At 36.2% G+C, this 19,145-nt stretch overlaps 1 protein-coding gene across 1 annotated transcript in view; it reads left to right on the top strand.

Annotated features, from left to right (window-relative positions):
- SHQ1 (SHQ1, H/ACA ribonucleoprotein assembly factor) overlaps positions 1 to 19,145 on the top strand; it is an 80,971-nt gene that overhangs the window by 16,333 nt on the left and 45,493 nt on the right. The window contains 5 exon segments of the mRNA XM_015824605.2: positions 3,094 to 3,200; positions 6,103 to 6,257; positions 8,737 to 8,790; positions 8,980 to 9,103; positions 11,171 to 11,291. Of these exon segments, the coding sequence (XP_015680091.2) occupies positions 3,094 to 3,200; positions 6,103 to 6,257; positions 8,737 to 8,790; positions 8,980 to 9,103; positions 11,171 to 11,291 (561 nt within the window).

The raw sequence follows: 19,145 nt of genomic DNA, 5'->3' as shown, positions 1-19,145 counted from the left end.
CCCTCAACATACAACAGTTTGTTTAGTGACCATTTAAAGTTACAACAGCACTGAAAAAAGTGACTTTTTTATACTTACAACAGTGTTTCTCAACTTTGACAATTTTAAGGCATGTGGACTTCAACTCCCAGAATTCCACAGCCAGCATTGCTGGCTGTGGAATTCTGGGAGTTGAAGTCCACATGCCTTAAAATTGTCAAAGTTGAGAAACACTGACTTACAACCATGGGCAACATCCCCATGGTCACGTAATCAAAATTCAGATGCTTGGCAATTGACTTATATTTATGATGGTTACAGTGTCCAGGTGGTGGTGGTTATGTGATCAGTTTTTGTGACCTTCTGACTAGCAAAGTCAATGGGGAAGCAAGATTCACTTAACAACTGTGTTACTAACTTAACAACTGCAGTGATTCCCTTAACACAGCGGTTCCCAACCTTTTCTATACCCCGTACCCCTAGAACGCTTCTGATATATTCTCGCACCCCTTATAAAAGTTCAAAATGAATTATGCGTATACACTATAATTTTGAAACTTCTAAACCCAAGTTTTCGTACTCCCTGAAATATTGTCTCGCACCCCCGGTTGGGAACCCCTGCCTTAACAACTGTGGCAAGAAAGGCTGTGAAACGGGGCAACAGAAATTTGTGGGCGTAAGTCAAGGATTACCTGTATTCCTAACCTAATATTCTGTAGTGCATCTTTTCCGAAAATTAATGACAATCAAATGTTTTCTATACTCTGGATAAGATACCTATACTTCTACCTATACCACTCTTCTTGAGCAAACTGCTCCAGTTGTTTCTTTCTCCGAGCTGTGACACTCAGCTCTTTTCATAGGTGTTCTATTGGATTTAAATCAGGATTCATACATAGCAAGCCACTTCAAAATGTTTGCTTTTCAGTGATTCTTGGGTTTTCTTAGATAAAGTTTCAGGTCACTATCCTTCTGGGAGACCTATGACTTGCTACTAAGTCAGAGCTTTCTAACAGTGGGGATTATGTTTCACTCTAGAACACCTTGAAGAATCTTCTGATTTCATTCTACCCGCCATAGATTGAAGTGCCAGAGGCATAAAAGTATTATGTGACATTATGAAGCTTGCTCCATGTTTGACAGTAGGGATGGCATTTTTTTCTTTAAGAACATCATTTTTGTGTGTCTGTCTTTCAAAAGAGGGTTTTTCACCATGGAGGCTACTTTCAGTAAACTGTGACAGATTGTGTAACTTGATATTTGTTGTAACTTGATCATAGAGGTCAGCCAGAATCTGTTCTGAAGTTTTCAGTTAATTCTTTCTCCACTATTCGAACTATCCTTCTCCTCAGTCTGGAATCAGTTTTCTTCTTACGGCCTTATTCAAGGAAGTTGGCTACAGTCCCATGGACCTTAAATTTCTTGGTAATATTAGCAAACATGGTCACTTTTTGGAAATAGTTATCTTCAAGATAGACCAAAGTAGGTATCCAGTGTCATAGAGGTCAATACTATTTTTATTGGAAAGATATAATACTGTAAAAGAATCTTCCTAGTCTAAATGTACTTTCCCCTTCCATCCCTTTATCTTCAGTAGAACTAAGGAAGGTCTTGTCCAAGGCATTTATTCAATTTATATTCCTGCCCTGGGCTTAGTTCTCTTTCATCTGACTAGTCTTTTGGTAGAAACTCTTCCTCCTGTTTCTTAAGGCCATTTCCTGTGCATTCTACATTGGTTTTGTACCCTTTGCCTTTACCTTGCTTGGCTACTACTTTCTTCCTTTCCTCCTCAGACAACTCTCTGCTTTTCTTTCTCTTCTCCACATTCACTATGCCACAGACAATAGCAGATTCATTTTTCTTCATTCAAATATGCTGACTGATTATGTGATGCTAATTAAAGATCCAGCTTGAGAGCTCACTAAAATCCAGTTGTGTTTTTTAACTTCCAAGGTGTACCAATAATCATGTCCATGCTATTTTCACTTGTTTTATTATTTACATGAGTATGTAAATATATCAAAAGCAAAGTGCCTGCTCTATGGAATAAAGAGTGGTGAATATCATTTATTTGTATCCATTTCAACCTATTTCTGCAAAATTCAATATCTAGGAAGAGAGCTTCTTTGCCATTGCCCCCAGTCTGTGGAAAAGTCTTCCCCCAGAGGTGAGACAGCCCCCCCTTTTTCTGCCAAAAGGAGTTAAAGCATGGCTGTGCTGCCTTGCATGTGGAATCCAGAGGACCACATAGCCATGGGGCTGGATAGTCCCCTGCAAACCCTCCCTTTACCTTTTAACTAATTTTCATAGTGCTTAATCACTCTTTCCCCTTTCTAATTTTTTAACTTTTATATATACTTTTTATGAATGAAGGCAAACATATGTGTCCCAGGATAATGTTGCAGGATCCAATCTGGGATAAAAATATACTGTATTATATTTTTAACATTTTATTGTATACCACCCAGAGTCCCTCTTTGAGGAAGATAGGGGTTCAAAATTGTGAAAAATAAATAAAAAAAAATTGGGATTCTTTGGGAGAAAGTAGAGGGGTATCAGTCTTTTGGCCATGTCTGTATCTTGAAGTTCCAAATTAAATGGCTGTGGGGGGGGAGGCCCAACCTTGGTCCAATAAAAAAGGTGTTAAACAAAATCCCACTAGTTCTCATTTGCAACTTTGAAGACAGATATAATCCATTTTAAGAATTACTGAGGAAAAAATGAAAAAAAAAACATTTCCCCCAGTAAATTTAATTTAATTTAATCTTCAGTGGCTGCTTTCTCAAAATGGATTGTTCAGAATAAAACTAATTCTAATTTTTATAGATCATGAACGAATATTGGAAGACTAATATGCATATATTAAAGTATACCAATTCAGCTATGCTATTAAGTGTACCAAAATGATGACTATTTTAAACAGTTATTAATCTCTCTCATAGTTAGGTTGATATCCTGAAATCTCCGCTTGTATTGAAGTTGTATTCTTTAAGAGTTTAAAGCTGATGTAGGTGACTGAGATGCCTATAAAATAGGATTATTGTGACTACATATGTACATTCCTAATATCAAATTCATATATTGTATAATTCATAAGCTTTTCTATCTTTCCAGAGCTGATTTTTTTGAAGATGAAGCTATTCACCATCTGTTGAACTATAAGCCCTGGTGGGTTAACGCCTACGAGTTGATGATGAATGCTCAAGAAAGCACTTCATGGAGTAAGTGCAATCAATCCTCAGTTGCTAGGATTGTACTTCTACAGCTTATATAAATCCCTCTTGTCTGTGCTACTTGACAGAATAGGTCTCCCACTGTTGTAAAAGGAACTCTCTCTACAACTCAGTTGTTGTTTTTTCTAAGGGCTGGAAATTTACTTGACAATATTTCAGCTTTTCTGATACTTATATATCGATAATGAATGGATAGCCTATAGCACGGGTGTCAAACTCAATTGTGTCATATGACGTATTGTGACGTTTTTTGCCTTTGCTGAGCCGGGCTGAGCGTGGCCTGCACGTGACGTAGCCAGCCCGCGGGCCGCCAGTTTAACACCCTGGTCTATGGACTGCATGCATGCTCTGTTCCTTCCTCCCCATATTTTCTGATTCCAAGCATCCTTTGATCACACAGATGATTTTTGGTAGTGAAATGGGTAAATTTTGGCACAAAATTAAAGGATCAGCATAGCCTAATGAACAAAGCTATGGCTATGTTTTTTCTGTGAATTCTCCAGATGGTTGAGAAGCAAGGCTGTGGCCCTGATACATCAAATATCACCCATTCTTGGTCTATAAAAATTAAGAAAATGATCTACAGCCAGCAGTATGCTGCAGCTGCCAAAAAAGCCAGCACAGTGCTAGGCTGCATTAACAAAGGGATAGAATCAAGATCACGTGAAGCGTTAATACCATTAATCATGTGGTATGGCCACACTTGGAATATTGCATCCAGTTTTGGTCACCAAGATGTAAAAAAGATGTTGAGATTCTAGAAAGAGTGCAGAAAAGAGCAAAAAGATGATCAGGGAACTGGAGGCTAAAACATATAAAAAATGATTGCTGGATCTGCCCAATTGTGGGGGATTGATAAGACAATTTTCCCTCTTCTTTGTGGCAATCCCTGACATATTGGAACAGTGCTATCATATCACCCCTAGTCCTTCTCTTCATTAAACTAGACATACTCAATTCCAGCAATCATTCTTTATATGTTTTAGCCTCCAGTTCCCTGATCCAGTTCCCTATTCAGCCCAAACAGCCCTTTTTCATCCAGAACATCGTGTTTGAACAAATAACTGCTGGTTCAGAGGATTGATAATCCAGGAAACCAATGGACCACTCCTGGAACAGCAAGGTCCAGAAGAGAAATGTTGCATGGAAGTGTGCATCCTTAATATCTATGCTTGAGTTTAACAAAGTGAGAATACACCATTTCAGAAATTCAACTCATGACATTTTCAAAAAAGTTTGAGCACTCATTTCCTTTGAATTAAAGATCACTTTATATATTTATGAACCTATAGTGAAAAATAAGTTTCCAAGTTAAAGCTCTCTTTTGCTGTATGTTCCACTTACAGAGCAGAATTGTGACAAGGGGCTTTTTGTTATGTTTAAATTCTTGACAGATCTATTTCTTCTCCTAGCTTATGGCCTACTAGCTGAAAATTAGTTGTAGTGAATGGCAGTGTTAAGGAATGACTTAATCTACCTTTTTACAAGTTTTTTTAAAATTATGCAACTTTATTAATCACAAGGGGAAGAATAACAAAAGCACAAATATCATTTTCAATACCATATGTTTCAAACATTGTCAAGGTAGGTACTCTGATTTAATAATATTTACAAACACAGTATGGGATAAATATTTTTTCAGGAAAAGCAAAAAAGATTGTTTTCTATAATTATGTAAAACAACTCAAGAAACTTTGAGCAAATTGCTTGAAAAGTCTGTTTTTATTTTTGTTTTTGTTTTTTTGCAGAAAAATAATTAGTTTCATAGTTAAACAATTGAACAGTTGAAATTGGAATTCCTTTTAGATTCTGCCAGAAATCGTACATTGAGAATTCTTTTAAAAAGTACAAGTGAACATAATTTAAGAGCAAGCCATTGTCATTTTCGTTCATCACTAGTATTAAAAAATCTTCTAAAACATGCAGGGATAAAATTGCATTGTATATGTTAATTTGCCTATTCAGAAGTTTAAAATAGCTGGACTGCCTAATTTAGTGCTTTGAACAAAGTTGGCAGTTTGGCTTTTGGATCCTCTGAAGAAGTGCTAGAGAGAAGTTTCCTGGGGATGGGCTTCAGCATGAATTCGAAAGCTCGGAATACAAATCCACTGGTCCCAGTGACTGACCCAGATTGGTTCCTGCAAGCCACCTGCAGATTAGAAATGGGCTGATTCCTAATGGATTTGCATATGCTATTGCTACATTTGGTCCAGAATAATCTTTTAAATGAAAACCATGTTTCCTATGAAAAAGATTGGGTAATTACAATTTTTTTAGTTTCTGGACATATGCTATGTTATCATTTGTTTAACAATTGTTTGAATAAATTTTACTTGCCTAGCGTTGCACAACACATTAAGTCATAAACTATAATGTGCCAACTACAAGAATAGGCTTCAGGCATCATTCCAAGCTAAGCCCAAACAAATCATAAATTGTAATAACATTACTGTGTTATATGACCTTAGCCAGTATGAGGTAGTTATTGTGGATGTTTAGCTATCCCACATTCTAAGCATTTATGGCATAAAAACACTAGACTGCTTTTAAATTGAATTATTTTTCTTTTTTTAAGGAACTTTGTTTATTTTTAAATGTATTTTTTTAAAGAAAATCAGTTTTTTATGATGGTTATGAAAGACCCTTCTCTTTTTAAAGCTCATTTGGGTTCCTTTGGGAGGAGAAATATTAATTATTATTTCTGAATGAGAAAGAATAATTGGGCAGCTGCTGAGAAAGTTAAGCATTTTATTCTGAACTTTAGATAAGAATAGTTATATAATTTAGAGAACATGTTCATCAATGCCATCTTTGTCAATTGAAGGTATGGATAAATATATTTTAGAGTAGCTATGTGTACTGTGCCTTAAAGTAACAATCCTATTTTCAGTTTCCTTTACAGAAGATGAGAAAGAGCAGCTAAGAAAATTCACTAACAGGACATTCCTGCTTGATAAAAGAACCAGCCAACAAGTCTATCTGAGCTTAATTGATATACTTTTAGCATATTGCTATGAGGTCTGTGCCACTGAAGGAGAAAATAATGTGAGTTAGTCTTTTTTTCTCTTCACAGTATGGCATTTTAGTTAAGTGGCTCCATCATGAAAACTATAGAGAGCTACTCTGTAATTTGGGAGGCTTTAGTTCTTAAACTAGACTTTGTTCTTTGCTGAAGCACAGAACTGCAGGGTATTATCACAAGGTAACTTGCCGTGCAAAGTAATGGAAATGAATAGGAGATTTAATCTTGATCTGACGGGTATGCTGAACTAAGTTCAGCAGAAGAGAAAATGGAGGGGGGATGTGGGGAGAAAATTCTGCTGGAATGTGTGTTTGAAAAACATAGACGTGTTTTAGGAACAGCAGTTGATTGCATTCATATACTGTAAATAAACTGGGACTTTCATTTTGAATGGAACAAGCAGGCTGGGCCAAGAATACTACAGGTAGTCCTCGACTTACGATCACAATTGAGCCCAAAATTTCCATTGCTAAGCAAGACAGTTGTTAAGTAAGTTGATTTAATAATAATAATAATGATAAAGTTGGAAGGGACCTTGGAGGTCATCTAGTCCAACCCCCTGCTCAGGCAGGAAACCCTATACCATTTCGGACAAATGGCTGTCCAGTTTCTTCTTAAAAATTTCCAGTGTTGGAGCATTCACCGCTTCTGGAGGCAGGTTGTTCCACTGGTTAATTGTTCTAACTGTCAGGAAGTTTCTCCTTAGTTCTAGGTTGCTTCTCTCCTTGATTAGTTCCCATCCGTTGCTTCTTGTCCTGCCTTCAGGCGCCTTGGAGAATAGCTTGACTCCCTCTTCTTTGTGGCAGCCCCTGAGATATTGGAACACTGCTATCATGTCCCCCCTCGTCCTTCTCTTCGTTAAACTAGACATACCCAATTCCAGTAACCGTTCCTTATATGTTTTAGCCTCCAGTCCCCTAATCATCTTTGTTGCTTTGCTTTACTTTGCTTGTTGGAAGCAGGCCGGGAAGGTTACAAATGGTGGTCACACGACTCTGGGACAGTGCAGCTGTCACAAATACATGCCAGTTGCCAATGCCCAAATTTTGATCATGTGACCATGGGGATGCTGCAATAAGTGTGAAAAACAGTCATAATTCACTTTTTTCAGTGCCGTTGTAACTTCAAACAGTCACTAAAAGAACAGTTGTAAGTTGAGGACTAGCTGCATTCAGTATGGAGTTCCAAGTTCAGAAGATGAATAAAAATGAAAGATTAGAAATGAGAATTAGGAATGTATAGCAACATTGCCTCAAGGGAATGATACCATAAATGTGTTGCAGCTTTAGTCGTATAAGGATATTTTCCTCCCAACCTTTAGTTCAATAAGCAGAACAAAGCATAAGAGAACCAGTTTGGTCTAACCTGGTGTTAAGGCACAGGTTGGAAGCCAGGAGACTGAGTTGTAGTCCCTCTTGGACACAAAGCGAGATGGTAACCTTGGGCTGGGCACCCTGTCTCTGATGTAGGAAACAAGCAATGGCAAACTTCCAAAACACCTTGCCAAGTAAACTACAGGAACTTATCCAGGCAGATGCCAGGAGATTAAAAACTTACCTCAGCGCCCCTCTCCCCCACCCACAAAGCATAATTGTATTCCATTTTATGTTGTTCACATAATACAAGGGTAGACACGGAGCATATAAGCCTGATATCCCATTTCCAACCCCTACAAACTCGTTCTCCCTATGTGTGGAGTAGATTTTCAACTTGTAAGGTAAGGGGCTCAAGATTTCCCATAATATCTATTAAAGGAATAGATCCTTAAGGAAGGGTCTATTCCTTCCCCATCAGGTTGATTTTTCCCCTCTATTTGAAGAAAAATAGTTTAGAGTACTCACTTTTACCTTTGATCACCTCTACCAAATGTTCAACCCTACCAACTTTGCAGTCCCCAGATACAAAAAATAAAATGTAATCATGGGCTTCCAAAATTTCTTTACCCCAGAGTTAAGAGTATCCACTTTTCTACCATAGAGATATAAATGCTTACTCCAACTCCTTATTGTACGTGGTGGTTTCCATAGCTTCTACTATGTACTCTACATTTTTTAGTAATGCTAAAAACATCTTTAATTCTATGACATTTTATTCAATAATTAAATAAAAAGAAATATTTAGGATAAATATGGAAGATAAGAAAAGGATTGGTGTTGAACTTTTAACATTTTTAAAAATTCTTCTGAAAGGATATGCAATCACATTGCTAAAATAATTTAGGAATGTCTGACATTCCTCTATTTTCTAATTATTTATTTAAAAAAACTTGTCCTGTAAAGTCCTCTTCAAACATTTGGTCCTTAGCCAATTTTGTTTGGTTAGCAGAAAACTAAAAAGCTCAAAGAATGTAGGAAATGATTCAAAATTATGTTCATTATAACTCCACTTTAGTTTAGCAATAGCCATATTCTCAGGATTGACATAAATCAACATGTTATATTTTCTTAAGCCCTGTTTATAGAATTATGTTATAACTGACTTTTCTATATCCTTCACTTTAAGGTTGAATCACCATGGAACATACGAAAATTGAGCTCAACTTTATGCTGGTTGGAGGTACGATAATTATATAAAGTTTCTAAAGAAAATACACTTTAGATATATGTGTAGAAATGTAGAAATTTCTTAAAAAGCATGTTGCTATATTCTAAAATTTTACAGGTCATTTTTTTAACTTTAATCTTAACCAATACTGAAATAAACATTTAAAAAAAAATCTCTTATAACCCCTTTTTTTAAATGCAGAGTTTTACTAGCATTTCCGAAGTCCTTATATCCTTTGGAAGAAGAGTTCTGTGCTACCCACTTTACAGACACTTCAGTTTAGTGATACGAGCCTTGAATGATACTATAATGATACTGAAATTAGGTAAGATAATACATTTTTATTAAATGGTTTGACTTGAAAATTACCTCCATATTTTAGATACTTCAGAGATAGGGCATTTGATTGAAAGAATATTTTTGGACGATATTTGTATTCACATTAGTGAAACAGATTGGCCTTGGGGAAATGAAATTATATTGATAAATAAGTGGACCACAAGGGTAGCAGGAGAAACTATTTCTATCAAGTTTATCCAACACTTAGAATTTTGTGAAGTGTAGACATCTGTCAAATGTGTCTGTGTATATAATACAGGTTGAGATATGAAACCAGTTGCAATTCCCTGTTTATTTGACAAATTCTCTAGAATTAAATGTGGGCCGGATAAGAGTAGATCTAGATATAGTAGGTATAGTACAGGGGTGTCAAACTGCCGGCCCACGGGCCGGATGCATCATAGCAAAACTGCACCCGGCCCATTGCTGGCAATGGCAAAAACGTCACGATACGTCGCGACACATCACGTGACGTTCCAAGTTTGACACCCCTGGTATAGTAGTTTCACAAAACGTAACACATGCTAGTTGGGATGTTTTAAGCAAAGAGAAACAATTATTGCCTATAGTATAGAAGAGGGTTCAAATATTTATATTAATTACTTCGTCTGCAGGTGACCCATATATTTAACTGTTCATCTAATTATCTGGGTCGACAGAGAATTTCATATAAGACAGTGAAGATTCTAGCTGGTTGTCATTCAGCACTGATTGCAGAGCAAAAGTTGTCCTTCCCTTCACAGCTAGCATGTGAACCTGCAAAGAGGAATAGAGGTATATATCCTTCCCTCTGCTGGACCACTTATCAAAAGTGGTTTTTTTCCCAGCAGTAAAATGTCCTTTTGATAGGCCAGACAAGAAATAAAAGATTTTCAGATAAGTGAAATTATCATTTGTATAGAAGGCTGCATAAATGTATATTAAAGGATAATGTACCATTTTTATGATCAAATTCTCAAAATGTGCCACTGAAAGCCTTTTTAAAATACCTGTAATAACCATCCAAGGAACAAAACTTTTTGTTGGATAGATTAGGTATAAAGCCAAACATGCCTGTATCCCCTGGAGTTGCCTCGTCTCTCTACTCATTAAAAATGTTTAGCAGTTTTAAAGTCAACATGAAACTTGTTTAATTTCTTTCCACATTGCCAGATGCTTTCATTTGGATGTCTCAGGTTGCCTAGGAAACCATTGTTAAGATGAAATGTGATTGGCTCAGTTGGATCATTGTTCGTGTTATGAATGGAATTGAAATAACTTAGGCTGTTCTTAAGCAAATAGTTAACGGGAGTGAATGTTCAGCTTTTACACTTGGTACATGATTATNATTATGTTATGGATTTCAGAAGAGTTGAGGCAAATAATGAAACATTATTTGACAATATGAGTGAATATGAATTATTCTAGTAATAGGGGCTATCAAATATTTAAAATAAAAATAAGTCACTTGGTATATCATTATTTGGTACTGTTTTGCCAATATAAACCTGCCCGCCTTTATTTGCCAGGCTCCTGACATAGAAGAAGAACAAAACAAATTAACAACAAAGGCAGCACAGATTTTTAAAGAAAATTGGGAGATTTGAAACTTGTTTTTCCCTTTCTCAGCAAGACTTTTTTAAAGAACATTTTATTATTTTTAATGTATATAAGTATACATTATTTTTGTCTTAAACACAATGCTAGAGAATAATGGATAATGGGCTTTCTATATAAAAATAAAAGGTGAGAATTTTGACTTGACCTAAACTTTCCCAAGTTATGCAGTAATTTATATAGATTTATATCAATTTCAAATTAAATCCAGTCTGAACATCTGGCTGACTGTGTGACAAATCATAATATAACATAATTCAATTTTAAGAAATGAGAAGTGATTTTGCATGAAACTTTAATAGTTGAAAGCTTTAAAAAAGCTTGGGTCATACTGTCATATCAGACAGAGATACTGTCAGGTTGAGAGAGAGAATTACGTTGTGCCTACAATTGGTCATGAAGCTTATGATTGTTCACTGCCCCAAAAATCTTAGCTGTGATTATCTTTTCTTTTTAGGTAAAAGTGCCATTTTGAAGTGTCTGCTAGACATTCACAAGATTTTTCGGGAGAATGATCCTGCATATATTCTCAATGACCTTTACATCACAGATTACTGCATTTGGATTCAAAAAGCTAAGTGAGTTGTAAATCTGTAGTTCTTTTTTATGATTGTGTTTTATTTTGTAGAAAAGTAGTAAAAAGATCTGTTGAAAGTATACTTGTTATATATACAACAGTGTGAAATTGCACTTGCTAATCCTTCAACTGGAGTTAGCGTTCATACACATTAAGTTCTTCCCAAGAACTTGGAATGTCATAATATATTGCCGTAGAATATGGGCACATCCAAGTAATGCGGCTTTTTGTAATTGACAGGTTATTATAGTTGGTCACAAAGACAACCAGTTGTTTAGACTAGAGTTAGCATTTTTATCTACTTACTGGCTTCTTCCCAAGGATCTGGGGTAGGCAGATGTTGTTGATGATAGTGTTAAAGATATTGTCACAGGGCATGATTCCAAGTAAAGTTTCCTTTTGCAGTTGACTGATTTTGGTGATTTTGTCAATGCTGATGTGTTCAAGGTGGTGCTCCAGTTGGTTTGGGATTGCACCAAGATGCCTATCACTATTTTACTTTGCTATTGTTTGCCAGTCGTTCTATTTCTTTTTGCAGATCTATGTATGTTTTTATTTTTTTCCAGTTTTTACTTCTGTTGTGCTTTACCCAAGTACTGCAATATCCACTATCCAGAATTTTTTCTTCCTTATCAACAATTGTTAAGTGTTGTGTTTCAGATGCTTGTCTGTTTGAATTCTATGAGCACTTTAGCTTCTTCAATTTCTGTTAGTCTGTTTTGTGTTCCTACTAGTTTTTGCTTGCAGGCAAATGGTATTTCTTACAGATTTTCCAATACACCATGGTTGCTACTTTGTCATACTGTTGTTTGTATTCATTATTTAAGTTGTCCATCACTCTGAGGGAGATGGGTGGTTAAGTGTGAAATATAAATTATTATATACACAAAAATGTGAAATCACAGCTGCAAGTTCATTAGCCATTCTTGGCTTTTATTCTACCTTTTTATACATAATTCAAGGGGACAAACATTCCTAATACAATGTAATTCTATACATTTCTTCTTTCAATGCCTCTCAGGTCCTGATATTTCTAGAAGGCAAACATAAATATTATATAATAATAATAATAATAATAATAATAATAATAATAATAATAATAATAATAATAATAATAATAATTAATAATAATTAATAATAATAATAATAATAATAATAATAATAATAATAATAATAATAGATTTGGAAAGGACCTTGAAGGTCTTCTAGTCCAACCCCCTGCTCAGGCAGGAAACCCTATACATAAATGATAACCCTATATATAAATGATAGGGCTCTCTTGTAGATGATTCAAGAAATTGAAGGTAATATCCCCATGTTCATACATTGGCTCACCTATGGTAGAAAATTATATGGATTAATAGCAAGGTAGCCAGATAATCTGCTATACTAGAATATAACAGTGTCATCCTTTTCCTGTTTACAGAAGAAGAACCTGTTTGGCCGAGATATTAAGGCTCCAGGCTAGAAACCAAGAGACCATGAGTTCTCGTCCTGCCTTAAGCATAAAAGCTGGCTAGGTGGTCTTGGCCGAGTCACTCTGTCTCAGCCCAATTCATCTCACATGGTTGTTGTGGGGAAAATAGGAGCATGAAAGAGTATTAGATATGTTTACTGCCTTCAGTTATTTATAAAAATAATAAAGATGGGATTAAAAATATCATTAAACACCCCCCCCCCCGAATTTTTCTGTTTAGTAGATTTGTGGCTCATTACAATGTGTAAATTAGAAAGATGATTTAAATTTTAGTTATTCAATAGATAAAGTCCTGTATTTAAAATTGTATTGGTTTGTTAAATAATTGAGTACCAATGGACTGCCTATGCAAATAAAGTTATGCTGTCATGAAGCTACTGAGCCTCAGTACACCGAGGGAAAATAAATGACAGACTTTGAGAGATACTCATTAAAAAAAAATTACAAACTCTTTTCTTGTGGAGTTTAAATTTTAGGCACAAATTCTACATCTTCTACCCTTCCAAGAATCCAGTCTAATTTCTATCAACATGTTTGTCATACTTAACATCCTTATTGATGAAGAAGCAGGAGTATGACGAGGCTTAACTACTGCTTTTCTTGTCCTTGGTATCACTACAGTGTAATCAATGTTTGCCTTAGTTGCGAAACATTCTGCTGTGCTTTCCTCTTAATTATATGTGGGAGTGTTAGAAAGGTGAGCTATTATTAAGGTACTTATTACATGCATTTGAGATATAATTGCATAAAGCACTTTATGCATAAGCACTCTAGCACAGTGGACAAGTTTCCTTTCTCAGCCTTAGTTCGCTAGATATGTAGGGTACTTTAAAAGCTCTTGATATACTATCATCTCTTTGAGGTATGCCAAGACAGAAAACAGGCTGCTCAAGAATGATTGGAAGTTGTCTTTATTGATCTATATCAGTGGTTCTCAAGCTTTTTAATGCCGCGACCCCCAACCGGTCGTAAGTCGAGGACTAAACCGGTCGTAAGTCGAGGACTACCCAACCGGTCGTAAGTCGAGGACTTTCCCTGCCCGGGAGCGCCGCGCATGCGTGGTTCCGCCCCCTGCGCCGGCCGAGGCGTAGCTGGTAAGCGGCAGAGACGGAGCAGGCTGACCACCAGCTGGCCCAGCCCAAGGGAGGTAAGGCACCTGCCGGAAAAGGGGAAAAAATGGCAGACAGCCTTGCTTGGTGACCCCCGTGAAATGGTCGATCGACCCCAAATGGGGTCGCGACCCATAGGTTGAGAACCGCTGATCTATATGATAACAGAATCTTAAAAGTCTGTCTGATTTTCCTTCCCTCCCTGTATCAAACCCTAGGGAATGGAAGGCAGTTAGTTTGAGTTTCTTTCTAATGCTTTCTCCTTTTGTTGAGTTTTGTAACTGTCTCTGTATACCAAGCCTAAGGTCATCTTTGTGGCTTTCCAAATATAAGATTCGCTTGCACAATAGTAAGTCGCCAACTCTGGGTTATGATCCCAGCTTCTTGGGAGAGCAGCAACATGTCCACAAATCCTGGAGTGCCATTGATACTTGGCATCCATCAAGTATCATGCCCCATCTGATGTCTTTAGAATAAAACAAACAGGAAGCTCCCATGCCACAAATGGAAATCAGTTTCAAATGCAGTCTTTATTCTCAAGAAAGTGTCAGCAGGTGAAAATACCTGCCTTACCTTTTCTGAGGTAAAGGAAACTAGGCAAGGTTAGTTAGTTCTAGGATGGGACAATAACAGGGAATTCCAGCATTAAATTCGAGATTAAAATGCTAGATTTAAAAAATCTCAGAAGTCAGGTAACAAACCATTGAGGTATTTCTGCCAACAATACAATATTGATGTCTCCATGCAGTCACTGGGAATTAACCTTAACATGAGGTGCATCTTTACATTTTTATTTCCAATCATGTTTCCAAACTGCATATATGCCTAAGCGGTTTTCAAAAATAAAAATAAAAAATAGACTGAAGCCGATAGTTCTTATTGAAAGTGTGCCCAGAAGAGCTTGGAGGAGGATAAAAGCAAGTTGTGATAAGGGAGCTGCCTGAGAAAGGATAAGAAGGATCAACTATTTTTTTCTGATAAATTGATATTTTGGGGAAATGCTCATGATATCCTCCAAAATCTTAATATTGGTCCACTAGTTCAAACATTTAGGGACCCTATATAAAACCAAACACTGGTGAATTTTCTTCTGTTGTCTGGAAGAACTTGCAGAATAAAGGTTTTATATCAGCCTATTAGTTCCTGGTTAAGTTAAAATTTAAATAACTCCGATATATGAGTGAATGCAGCCATAGTAAACTCAATATACTATGTACTTCTAGACAATAGAAATTAAAACTACTGTTTTTTTAAAAAAACAACCCTGTAGTTTATTTTAAAAACATATAGAAGACCTCATCATATAAATCAACCAAGGTTTCTTGAAAATCATAAATAGTTCTAAATACTGGCTGAAATGGATTCTGAAAATAATTCAATAAACTTAATTCAGTCAACTACCTCATGCTCAAGGAACATCCCTAGAAAGAAGACAGTTATCAGTGGCCTGTTAAGATTTGGATATTTTAGGTCTATTAGTAATTTTGTGGAAATTCTTCCAGTTCTTCAGAGAAGCGTGAGTCCTTGTAGATGAATCCATCTTTCTTGTGAAGGGAATTATCTTTCTAATAAGTGTTCTTTGCAGAGGACACTGCAGTCTCTGTTAGTGCCCTCAATTGAAAGAGGATTAAATTGAAAATATCTCACTTCTTTATTGTTATCATCCAGCCCAACAGAATAATCCTGTCACTGCTCTATCAGGGTACATGTGGTCATGGGTTCTCAAATTGTTCAATTTCTTTTCGGTTAAAGTTTTGACTTTCCAGTTTATCTTCCCCGATCTGTTGCCTTTCAAATGTGGTTGAAAATGTTTTCCTATATATTTTAGAACATCATATTGAGGGAGATAATTACATTAGAGTGTCTAAAAAATGTTATTGCATAATGCTTATGCTAAAGTAAATAATTTGTAGAACTCTTATCTCAGTAAGCTTACACAAGTACCGTAGGTAGTCTTTAACCAAAATGTAATTCTGCCTTAAGTAAATCATGTTTCAACCATTTATATGCATTTTTGAGGGAAAAATCTGAAAAGTTAAATGCCATAGAACCATATTATTGTATGTATGGTATTTACCAGTCATAGTCTGGATCATTTCAGGTTGGCTATTATATGTCAGGGGTTCCCAACTCCCAGGCCATAGACCAGCACCAGTCAGCAGCCTGCCAGGAACCGGGCCACACAAGCAAGTGATGCCCCATCCCTGCAGGTGCGGGATCCAGGCAGCATGCAATACCACACTCCCCCGGCCCGTGGAAAACTGCCCTCCACAGAACCGGCCCCTGGTGCCCAAAACATTGGGGGCTGCTGTTATACGTGATTTGTTACAAGGCTAGTGGCTGCCTAATTTTGCCATCCCAGGCACTTGTTTTGATTTCACTTGGGATACGGTGGAACTCCCTAAATGGAAAATGCTGAATTCTCCTGTGAGTTCTTAAAAAGAAAAAAATCTCCAGCAGTTACAGACCAAAGCAAAAGCATTAACAGTCATTTTTCAGTTATACAATATGTAGATTTGTGTTTGACTGGGTTAAAAAATGAGCAAATTAAAATATTTTTCCCTGGAAAGAACTTTTTAGTCAGAAAAGCTTAATTGACTTTTTTTGTTTTTTGTTGTTTTTCCCTCCCAAAGCCTTTTTTCATGTTTCATTCAACAAAGCATTTGGCAATATTAGATTCAGTATATGCAGTACCATAAATGATATACCCTATGCCCAATACTTATTATCTTATATAATTCCCTTATACTATNACTATATACTCTCCACTAAATGTTCCATTGTAATTACTTGAGCAGTTACGTATTCTTGAACAAATCTTTGAAACATGAAAGGAGTTGGTAATAATGCTCTTTCCAGGTTTGCAATGGTTACGTAGCAAACGTAGGAAGCAGGTCATCCAAGGATCTCTGCAGGTGTGGTCAGCATCTTACGTTGAAAAGCCAGGTGCACCCAGGTGGAAAATTGCATTTTTAACCCCTGAGCTCATATAGCATGTTGCCACTCCATTTGATCCTTCTGCTAAACGAGCCTCTAATACTCCTGGCTGCCAATTTTTTATATTGTTTTGATTTTTTTCTAAAAAAAAATCAAGCTAAGCCCTGAGGATTTTTTATATGGTAGGGGCTTTACTCAAGAAAGTGCTGTAAGATTTGGCATTGCTAAGCAAAAATTCAGTTGCTTTTATTTGAGAATGATTTTTTATTTTGTTTTGATTTTTTTCCTTTCTCCTTGCTTATGTTACATTGCTGAGCCCCTTGGAAAATCAATGGAAGAAAATAATTTGAGTTGAAAAAAATTGAAGCTAGTTTTCCAGTGGTTTTAAGTTGAGGCTGTAGTAATAATAATAATAATAATAATAATAATAATAATAATAGTAATAACAACAACAATAATAATAATAATAATAAAGTTGGAAGGGACCTTGGAGGTCATCTAGTCCAACCCTCTGCTCAGGCAGGAAACCCTATACCTTTTCGGACAAATGGCTGTCAGTTTCTTCTTAAAAACTTCCAGTGTTGGAGTATTCACAGCTTCTGGAGGCAGGTTGTTCCACTGATTAATTGTTCTAACTGTCGGGAAATTTCTCCTTAGTAAAGACATCCAAATCGTTAATGAAATCATTGAAGAATTTAAAAAGCCTGATTAATACATATTTAAAATATTTTTATTGATTATTTTGATTACAACAATAAAAGCAAATGGAAATGAAACTCAGTGAGAGAATAAAAAAGAATAAAAAGTGCAAGAAAAGAAAATGGAGAAAGTAAGACAAAGAAAAATATATTAAAAAGTGGTTTTAAGTCAAGGCTCCTATAATAAAAATATGCCAGGTTTTTTTCCCCCTCTCCTTTCCTTCCTCTCCTGTAGATTTTCAGATTACTGGACTCTGATCCATGGAGTTTGTTACTTGAGCTAGCTTTTGTTGTCTGGAGATAATCCCTGTCTTCCTGTGGATTGGCTGACGGGGTTTGTAAGTAAACTGGGAAGAATTGGCCACTTCCTAACTTACTAGCTGCATTGGAATCTGTCACAGAATCTGTCATTTTTCACCCAGCTGGTTACAAAAATATTGTAGGAATGACATTTGGTATTCATAAATCAGGAACCAATCTTGCAGTTATATCCATTTACTATATTTTGTTTCTATGCATGAGTAACCTGTATGTATGGCTGTTTCTGAACAGATGCAAACATCTTTATACCAGTTCCATTTTATAAAGGAGCAAAAAGAAATGGCTTTTGCTACGTTTTCATTTTTGTCTAGAAATTGTTCCTAAGAAAGCATGCATGCCAGCTCTTTTAATAAAATCTTATTGCAAGGATTAAGATTAGGTAAATGTGTTTTGGAGATTTTTAAATTCATTGCAACAGGAGGTAGCACTTGGTCAATCTTATAAGCTGAACAGGTTCAAAGGTTGGGCTTCATATTTGGATGGCAGTCATCTAGATGGGAGGAATTCTAGGTTATAGCTGAATTTAATTCAAGGGCATTATTTAATTCAAGGGATTATTCAGGATTATATGAAAGATTTCATCATCATCATCACAGCAGGGCTGGCAATGCAGTGCCCATGGTATTGTGCCACTCATGACATGCCTAGATGGTTTCTATGATTGCAAGAATAAAAAATAATCCCCCTTTTTCAAGTAAAATCTCATATTTGTTAATTTGATGAGGCATTGACTATTTTAAGATTATTTATTTATTTATTAGTATTCACTGTTATGTTCTTATTTGTTGCCTATACTAACCTGTGAAATCATATGGCTGCTCATGGACAATGGTTTAATTCATATAAATATATCTTGGAAATCTAATGGATGCTGGCCAGCTTTACCTTTTCAGTTTACACATCTGCTATAAAAATCTGGTGTTTTCCCTTCAACAACTTAAGGACTGGGTTTGCACAAATAACCTGATTATTTAACCAAGCAGGCTAACTTTGCACAATATCCTGTAAGCAAAAGGATTGATAGAAGTAAGTCTTCATCCTGGTTCATCCAAGCCGGGAATAAATAAGCAAACATGGCGACTGCTTTGGGAAGAAGGTTACAATTTATTGCAGAAGAAAGATGGTCCTTGCAAGAAGGAGCAGAGGAGAAGAAAGAGAGACTGAGCACATGGGTAGAAGGTTTTTATACCCCCTCTAGCCCTGTTTGGAATAGTTTCCTGTTCCTGTGGCATGAACTTTGAGGCTATTTCTGAGTGTTTTTCTAGGCCTTGATATCTGTGGTTTAATCCTATTATCATATCCTGCTTCCCAGG

Source organism: Protobothrops mucrosquamatus, unplaced genomic scaffold (assembly GCF_001527695.2).
Source record: "Protobothrops mucrosquamatus isolate PMUCROS unplaced genomic scaffold, P.Mucros_1.0 scaffold2289, whole genome shotgun sequence".
Taxonomy (NCBI): Eukaryota; Metazoa; Chordata; class Lepidosauria; order Squamata; family Viperidae; genus Protobothrops; species Protobothrops mucrosquamatus.
The sequence above is the reverse complement of the archived record's forward strand: the minus strand, read 5'-3'. Positions and strand labels throughout refer to the sequence as shown.